General features: G+C 35.4%; 1 protein-coding gene across 2 annotated transcripts; it reads left to right on the top strand.

Moving 5' to 3' along the window:
- Nucleotides 1–1,334: 1,334 nt before the first annotated feature.
- Nucleotides 1,335–6,493, top strand: LOC108467493 (zinc finger protein CONSTANS-LIKE 9). 2 transcript variants are annotated; one of them, XM_017768119.2, is made up of 6 exons: nt 1,335–1,496; nt 2,397–3,130; nt 3,774–3,998; nt 4,717–5,021; nt 5,679–5,810; nt 5,903–6,493. In XM_017768119.2, the coding sequence occupies exons 2-5, from the start codon at nt 2,540–2,542 to the stop codon at nt 5,806–5,808; spliced, it is 1,251 nt and encodes a 416-aa protein (XP_017623608.1). In that variant the 5' UTR covers nt 1,335–1,496; nt 2,397–2,539; the 3' UTR covers nt 5,809–5,810; nt 5,903–6,493. The 2 variants fall into 2 exon arrangements, with proteins under 2 accessions (XP_017623608.1, XP_017623610.1); XM_017768121.2 differs by having other exon boundaries at nt 1,339–1,586.
- Nucleotides 6,494–9,392: the final 2,899 nt, after the last annotated feature.

The raw sequence follows: 9,392 nt of genomic DNA, 5'->3' as shown, positions 1-9,392 counted from the left end.
AATAACATGTATAATTTTACAAAGGCTATCTACTTGGATAGCAATCACTAAATTATTTATATCTTGGTCTACAATATTCCAAATTAAGATTCACTTATTGTTTTTTAAACTAGACTCAATGAAAATTTTACCATAAAAATTTTAGAATTTTCACTTTAATCAATTAATACAGTAAAATTTTTCCCTGTTCTATTACTAGACCCTTCTCCACTAAAAATTAATTATCTTTCAGTGCAAGACTCACATTATGTTTTCATTTGTTTCCCTTGAAAGTAGACTCATCAATATTTTAAGCATATAAATTTCATCTCCTAACATTTTTGTACAATTTGTAACGATTTTTCAAAGTCAGAACAAGGGAACCTGAATTTACTCTAACCTGTCTCATAAGAATTAATATCTCATAATCTACAATTCTATTGCTTATACCGTTTATTTTATGAAAAACTAGACTCAATATACCACACTCAAGGCACCAAATCCAACAGTATATGCTTATGAATGAAAGATGATATGACAAGCTCATGTGTACATAGTATGAATTGTATGTTTAGATACTTATGTACTGAATTGAAGTGCAAAATGGATATGTGCAAGTTATGTAATCATAAAATTTTTGATATGAATATGTATGTGATTTGGCTTGAATTGGATTAGAGTAGAATGTTTGTATTGATATAAATATACTTGTACTAAATTAACTTGAATTATGAAAATATTATTGCACAGATATAAGCAAATCTCGAGCAAAAGACAATAGAGAAAAATGGATCATAGGATTTTAACAACACATTCCATTTGCTACAAACATTGAGAGAGAATCATGGGCGATGGTTTTCTTTTTAGCAATTCATCATAACATCAAGAAAGTTGAAGCCAAAATAGATGCAACTACCATGATAAATTTAATTACATAATACTTCTAAGTTTAATCCTTCTTTTACTACTTAATATCTATTGATGTTAGGACTCTCACACATGTCTTCTGAAAGAGAAACCTTTATATCAATGCTCTTGCTAGAAGCAACTTTCACACTTAATCTTCCTTGAATATGTTATATTTTAATGACTCTAGTTTGTATGTGAAATCTTTATTGCCACTGTTGCACAATGATGCTAATGGTATGGCTGTAGTTCTCACTTTTTTCCTAGTTTTTAATACCATGTACTCCTTTCTACTTTTTAACATAAATATTTTATAAAATATAGTATTTTAATTATAGGAGGGACCAAGTAAAAGGCAGGGCCTGACTTCCCCTTTTCATGATTGAAAAGGACAAGGCCCCACTTTTCATTTCCCATTTTACCCTTACATTTATTTTCATATCATTTTTTATTTTCTCTCTCTGCACTTTTTATCAGCTTATGTCATCACATTTCCCGTATACGCCCACCAATTTCTATCTCTTTACACTTTTCATTAACTCGAAACAGAGAAAAAGCGAGAGAGAGAGAGAGAGATTCTGGAAAGCTCTTTGTTCAAGGGTTTCTCGTTGGTAATTCCTTTTTTTTTTCTATAAATTTTCAAATTTGTTATTACTGCTACTGACCGATCTAGTGTCACCATATTCTTTGGTTTTTTCACGGTAAATTTCTTCTTCTTTTTCTATTTTAGTTTTTAATCTGATTTCCCTTTCTGGGTCTTTTATTTTTATTTTTGTCTTCACTCGATTTTGATTTTATTTCTGGGTTTTAGATTTAGTTTTATTTTTGGGTTTAGTATTTCTGGGTCTCTTGGTTTGAATAAGATCCTTTTATTTTCAAAACTTAATCTGTTTTGTGTTGTGTAATTTTGTTTTGATTATGGAGTTTAATTATGTGGGTTAACTTAAAAATTTTATTTTCCATTTGTTTATGATAAATTTTACTCATTTTTTGGATATTTTATTTGATTTCTGGTACTTTTTTTACATTCTTTAAAATGTAATTAATTTTGCTTATGATTCTGTTCTAGGAATGCTTGCTCCTCTGCTTTTTGCTTTTCATTAAGTGTTGAAATGGATATTCCTTTTTTTTTTCTTTTCACTTTTTCCCTTTTATTTTCTTATTTTATCTTGACTGTTGTAGCCGTCATGGATGACTCTCTAAAATTTGGTGTTTGTACGTTTACACATTCAATAAATGATCGTTTATTTGCTTCTGAGTGCTTCAAACTGTTTACTTTTTTGGCTGACATATAGAAAAATGGAAATGTTTACCCTTAATCAGTGCTGTTTCATGTGATCACTTCCATGTTACTGACCCTGTTGCTATAATCAATTTATGTGCAAATTTGAAGTAAATGGAACTATCCATTTTGATATTCCATTTTTCTTGTTGGTTTCGCTTACTTTTTAAATCAGAAGTAAACTGAGTTCCCTTGTAACAGCGACCTTTCTTTTCCCTATATGTGACAGGTATTGAAGTGCACGAAGAAATAGCAGAGTCGGGGATCATGGAGAAGCTACTTGCCATGGTTTATATATATTCTGCTTATAGTCCGTAAATTTTTGGAGAAAAGTTATAGGTTTTGTTGTGGTGGAGTGCTGTGATTGCAAACATGGGTTACAATTGCGATTTCTGTGGGCATCAAAGGCCTGTGGTATATTGCCGGTCTGATGCAGCATGTTTATGTTTATCATGTGATCGAAATGTCCATTCTGCTAATGCACTGTCGAGACGCCATTCAAGAACATTATTATGTGAGAGATGCAATTCACAGCCTGCTTTGGTTAGGTGTACAGAGGAAAGGGTTTCCCTATGCGAAAACTGTGATTGGATAGGTCATGGTACATCTACCTCGAATTGGACACATAAGAGGCAAACAATTAATTGTTACTCTGGTTGTCCATCATCTGCGGAACTTTCTTCCTTATGGCCATTTTTTTGGCAGTCCCCTTCACCGGGTGAATCTACTTGTGAGAAGGAATTAGGTCTAATGAGCATCACTGAGAATATTGAAACGACTTCCTGGGGCCCTACAGGGAACACTGTTAGCCAGAATAAGAATAGTGATGGTGTTGCAGAAGTTAATAATGACAATAATGCGGATATGGGAAGTGGCTGGGATGGGTCTTCTTCAATTCTGGAACTAAGATCTCCACCACCTCTAGATCAGCCAGCTGGAGTAACTGATACGTCATTGCCCAAGGTAAATGACGAATTAGGAATTTATCATTAGAGAATCAAGATAACTGTTATTGAGGTACTTTCGAGCCCTTGTTATTTAAGTTTCATGGGGCAGTATCAAAGAAATATGATAACATTTCGAGATCAATTTATTCTTCTGTTGTGCTTTATGTTGAAAAATATAAGAGCAGATGCTCAGTGATAACTGTTCTTTCTGCTTAGGGAACAAGCTTGAGGTTAAAGTGACATCATTTTTTCGAGATTAGTTCCTTCTGCAGAAGAACTTATGCTGATTTTGTTCCTTGCTTTCTTGATTATGTTTTATAGTGGAAATCAAAGGTCCATCTAAAGTATATTTTAGAGCAACTTAAGTTTTAGGGTGATATTGCAGAAAACTAGTGACGCATATGATTTTGAAATCAATAACCTCATCCTTTATTATATTTGTCATCTTTGCCTATATGTGCCATGTGTTTCTAAATTTGGACTCCAGACACTTATTTTACACACTCAAATGACTTTCTGGATTGTACGCTAATGCCACCTGTCTGGGCCGAGGTTATCTTGGAAGTTATCAAGATTTCATTTTATTCATAAAAAGAGTGATTAGAATAATTTATTCCATTTTAGGAATTTTTGCTAATTTCTACTTTATTAACTTGTAGGTATCTTGCCCTCAAACAAAACGTCCATTGCTTTGTGAAGATGATCTCTATGATGACTTCAACATGGATGAAGTTGATTTGAACCTTGATAATTATGAAGAACTCTTTGGAGTAGCTCTCAATCACTCAGAAGAACTTTTTGTGAATGGTGGAATTGACAGCTTATTCAGGACGAATGACTTGTCTGCTGCTGATTCCGACTGTCGTGGTGCTGTGGCTGCTGAGGTTCTCTCTTCTCTTTTGATCTTTCTTTGTGGTGTCTGAATTGTCTTTTTCTGATGATAGTATTGTCATTTTTCTAGAATATTTTTGTGTTGTTATGATGTAGAACAATTACTATATTTTCGGTTATCATTTTTTTTTCTCAATTTGAAAATGGAAGTATTCCTTGCCAATTTTAAAATGGAGAAAGGTTTTCTGATATGGTACCGAGAATCTTCAATTATGATGTGATAAATTTACCACACCAAAGCTTGTCATCTTTCTACATCTTCATTTTGCAGTTTGCATGGTGATCAAAGATGCATATCCCTTTTCTACTCGGTTCTGTAGTATTTATAGGAAAACAACAAGTTCAGACATGATTTATGTACCGAAAGAAAATTTATTGTCCTATTTGCAGAGCCTTCATGGCAAATTGTGATTACTCTTTTGACAGAGTTGATCAATAGCCATAATTGATGATGAGATTATTGATTCCTCAAGTTTACAAATAGATTAGCATTTGATCTTTCAGAGTCATCTTGGTAATTAATGAATTTTCTTCTTGTAAATTATGTATGTGACAACAGTTTGCTTAACAGCATTGACAATTTAATGTGCTTGGATGTTACATGCTTGTTTTGTCTTCCTTACGAATCACACTTTCAATAATGCCTGCCCCTGAGAATTTCAAGTTCTTGGTAAATGTTCTTATGGTCAGTAACTGAATGTTTTTGTGCAGGGCTCATCTGTTGGACTTGTCAACGCAATCCAGCCAGCATGCAGCAATGGGGCATCTGCTGATTCTGTGATGAGCAATAAAACTGATTCAGTGCTTTGTTTCACTGGAAGGCAGGCTCATTCAAGCCTCTCATTTTCTGGCCTTACTGGAGAGAGCAGCGGAGCAGATTACCAAGATTGTGGGGCTTCATCAATGCTTCTAATGGGAGAGCCTCCTTGGTGCCCTCCATGTACTGAGAGCTCCTTCCAATCATCAACTCGAAGCAATGCTGTAATGCGTTACAAGGAAAAGAAGAAGACACGGAAGTAAGCATATGCCAATAACCCATATAAGGAAACGTGTCACCTGACATGTCTATTAGGTTGATGGCTTTACAAATTTCTGGAACTTACTGGTCTTCTTTTTAATTCCTCCCTGCTTCTAAATTTATAGTTCCGTGGATGTCAATTTAGTACAAACTAAGTACATAATCATGTCTTCATTCTTGTTGCTGTATTGCTCTTTCTAACTTCTCTCATGAGGACTTTTTGTATTTGCCTTCTAGTTTCAATTTATTATGTGCTTTTCTATACAAGACAGAACAACACAACTCTGACATGCCTGCTCCAGATAAATATATTTAAATCGTTTTAACATTTTTTTTTTGAGTGGTATAATTGTTTCTCGGTGTCCTAATCTGTATACTGTGCAGTTTAGATACTATTCATGCTATTGAAGGATTTCATGTCACTGTGGTGCTCTCTAGTAAGGAATGTGGATTTGCATTCCTGAGTCTTCATATGTGTATATTTTTCAACAATTCATTTAGAAAGTTGATTGATATAAATTCTAAGCTCTTCGTCTTAATGTTTTATTTACCGCTAGTCTCGGTTGCAAGTTGCAACCCTCATTCTTTCAGTATATAATTATTCCATCTGTTCAAGGAGTTTATATGTTTTAACTTCGTCCTTGTTGCATGACAGGTTTGAGAAGCGAGTGAGATATGCATCTCGCAAAGCAAGGGCCGATGTGAGAAAGCGTGTGAAGGGACGCTTTGTCAAAGCCGGTGATGCCTACGATTTTGATCCATTGAACCAAACCCAAAGCTTCTGAGAGTAAGGTTTTCCAACCATGCTCTATTAGTTTGAAAAAATTGGTCTATTTATAATTAGTAGTTAAAATGACAGATTGGTTGGTTGTATCACAGTGCTCCAGGTTTATACAGGAGAAGTTGGATACAAAAAAAATACCATGAATAAATCGCCGAGACCTGGTTCTCCATTACCATAAAAAAAAGACTGATGGATGGCGAGATAGGTCAGTCACATCTGCCAGCCATTGCAATCGAGCAAGTTCGCCTGCTCAGTGTTGGGTATGTTGACAATTATATATTCCTTCATCTGGTTGTCAGCACTTTTATAAAAGCTGCAGATGCTGTTGCCGCCGCCACTGACATGCTAAGCTGGACTTACAATGTCAAGTCACAGGCAACAGCATGCAGCTATAATTTTGCCCTTCGATTTCTGTTTTCTTTTGTGGGTATTTTATTATTATTATTATTATTGAAATGTATAGCTTAAGATCTTTGTATGCACAGTTGAGAATTTTAATGGCTGCTTTCCCGTTGCCCGAGTAATAGGTGGTAGGTCTTACATGCACTTGTAATTTTCCCATCCTTATCTTTTTCTGGTATTATTTATATGTTAATACAAATTAATCTATTGTCAAAAAAAATTTTAAGATCATCAAGATTTTGACTCTAACGAGATTTGGAGATGATGTCATTATGTTACTCAAAGCTCAGTTTTGATCATCGAGATTCTATTTTATCTTATAAAATACGAAGGCAAAACCAGTTGCATGGTTTGATGGTGATTGAGATTGATCATATAGTGTGTTAAAGAGTATTTCATGAAATAACATTGTTTTATCAATAAAGGCAATTCTATTATGATGTTACGTTTATACTTTTGTGTATCAAATAAACTGTATAATAATGATGTCTTTATGATTATTCTTGAATTGTCACTAGCCAAGCAACAATGGTATGTCAAGACCAGGTGATAAGATGTTGTCATTGGGGAACAATTACTGAACTAAGTCATTGGGGAACAATTACTGAACTAACACATTACGAGAATGTTCTCAGACTATTATATAAAAATCACATTACTGAACTAAGTTATTGGGAAACAATTACTGAAAGAACTAACACATTACGAGAATGTTCTCAGACTATTATATAAAAATCACATCAATTCTCGTAGTGATAATGGTGTATATGATACTTGAACTTAAGATTATCATAGTTCTCAATATCAGTAGTTGTATATTTTAATGCCGTTAAACATTTTTTATTTTAGAGCCTATTGTTGGATATACCACAAATTATCTAGTGAGATTTGAGTAATGGAGATATGATTTGTTCCTTCTTCGTTTGATATCTTAGTCCACCAATAGAATTAAATTAAAAAATGTATGACTATGTTCAAATTAATCGGTATAAGATATTATACTTATATGTATATCATAATGTTTTTTTATATTTAAGGAACAAGAAATTAAACTATACAAGTATGTTAGATTCATGATTTATGTTCAGTCTAGACATTACATGTAAAGAGATGGACTATATAGTAACATTATTACAAAAAAAAAAAAATTGTCAAATTATAATTTTTTACAACTTAAATAACAGAGATACATTGCTAGATGCAACTCATTTTGTAATATTAAAATTGTTTTACTATTGCTGATAAGCAGGGAAGACCTTTAAATGAAACGGGGAGTTTTAATAGAACAATTAAAAGGAGTGTAGTGGGGAATAAGTTAAACGGTGCGTTTAGTATAAAAAACTGAATTGGCCACGCTGTCTTTCTGTTTTGCTCTTGCTAGTTTTCCTTTTATTAAGCGAGAGTTGTATGGAAGTTGGTTAAGAAAATACAGAAGTAAATTCAGAATTCTCTCTTCTTCTTCGTTCTTTTCTACTTCTTTTCTCAGAATTCTTCTACTTCAATTTACGGTCGTAACAAAGGTATCAAAGCTTTTACGATCCCACAATGGCTGGTGACGGTGTTTCAACACGTTTGCAGAAAGAGGTTGGGGGTATGCAGCAGGAAATTTCAAAAATTCAAGAGGAGATCACTCGTTTGGAGACCAAGATGGAAACTCGATTCCAGGAATTTAAAGAGGAATTTCGTGGCGACTTACAGGCCTTGTTAGGTCAATATTTTGGTCCTCCACCACCTAAGGGTCCTTCAACGACTGGGGCTGTGGACAAGGGCAAAGGAGTCTTAGGGGCACCCCCTGGGTTTTTGCCTAAGGATAATGAGCTACCTCCGAGTCCAGCTGATCAAAATGTTGCTGATGGGAGTAGTGTGCACTTTCGACATCAACTTTCTGTGGCCGGAATGTCTGTGAAAGCCAGTAAGTTGGAATGTCCTAAGTTTGATGGAACCGATTTTCGGGGATGGTGGACTAAGCTGGAGCAATACTTTGAGGCAGAGGGTACTCCAGAGTCTAGCAAGGTTCAGGTAGTGATGCTGAACTTAGAAGGTCGTGCACTGGAATGGCATCATTTTTATTCTCAACGGAATGGGGGCTTGCAAATGCTAGCTTGGCCAGCCTATATGAAGAGTCGGCAAGATCGCTTTGGCTTTGGGCAGTTTGGAAATCCTATGGGGAGTTGGTCAACCTCAAACAACAAGGTACGGTCGAGCAATACCAAGATATGTTTGTAAGTCTATTGAATCAACTGCATTTGCCGGAGTCATATGCTCTTAGTATTTTCCTTAGCAATTTGAAGGTTGAAATTGGGCATTACCTGGATTTGTTTGAACCATCTATATTGACGGAGGCCTTTCAATTAGCTCGCAAAATTGAAGTGCTTCTTTCATCATCCGTAAGACGACCCACACCATCAGGGGTTAGTTCACCTCGATTTTCTCCTCTTCTATCATATCAACTCATTCTTCAGCTCCTGCAAGGGCGATTCCAGTGTCTCAGTCTGCCAGTGGTCCATCGACCAACAAGCCGAGGTCTAGGTCCATATCACATGCTTTGATGGCTGAGCGTAAACAAAAGGGTCTATGTTTCTGGTGTGGGGTCAAATACCATGCTGGACACAAAAGCATGAAATCTCAATTGTACCAATTTTTGCTCGAACCTCTTTCTGATAGTTAGACAGAGGAATTCCAAGAATGTTCTGATAAACTCGAAGAGGGAGGGACGGATGAAGAGGCCTCCAAATCACCTGTAATTTCGTTACATGCCCTTATTGGGTTACAAAGGCATAACACCATGTGGGTGGCTACTAAAGTAGGCTCCAATTGGGCTATTATTTTGGTTGATTCAGGAAGTACCCATAATTTTATCGACATCAAATTGGCCAACAGATTATCTTTATCGATCATCAATCAAGAGCAGTTGAAGGTTTTGGTCGCAAATGGGAGCTGTTTGTTTACGAGAGGAATATGTAAGGGGGTTTCTTGGGAGGTGCAGAACCATAGGTTTGAGACAGACTTTATGGTCTTGCCCTTGAAGGGCTGTGATATGGTCTTGGGCATTCAGTGGCTACTGTCTTTAGGAGATATTGTTTGGAACTTTAGTTCCTTGACTATGTAGTTCGTTATTGGGGGCGTACCCTGTGTTATACAAGGCATTGTTCCTGGTTCATTGACAACAGCGAACAGTGAGTT

The sequence above is a fragment of the Gossypium arboreum genome, chromosome 8 (assembly GCF_025698485.1).
Source record: "Gossypium arboreum isolate Shixiya-1 chromosome 8, ASM2569848v2, whole genome shotgun sequence".
Taxonomy (NCBI): Eukaryota; Viridiplantae; Streptophyta; class Magnoliopsida; order Malvales; family Malvaceae; genus Gossypium; species Gossypium arboreum.
Note: the sequence above shows the minus strand (reverse complement) of the source record. Positions and strands in the feature narration are given on the sequence as shown.

What these genes read in the sequence shown, in the direction of transcription:
- LOC108467493 (XM_017768119.2), top strand. Translation starts at nt 2,540, where the DNA reads ATGGGTTACAATTGCGATTTCTGTGGGCATCAAAGGCCTGTGGTATAT. An exon ending in CTGATACGTCATTGCCCAAG is followed by an intron (nt 3,131 to 3,773) that starts GTAAATGACGAA and finishes ATTAACTTGTAG; the next exon opens with GTATCTTGCCCTCAAACAAA. An exon ending in GAAAAGAAGAAGACACGGAA is followed by an intron (nt 5,022 to 5,678) that starts GTAAGCATATGC and finishes GTTGCATGACAG; the next exon opens with GTTTGAGAAGCGAGTGAGAT.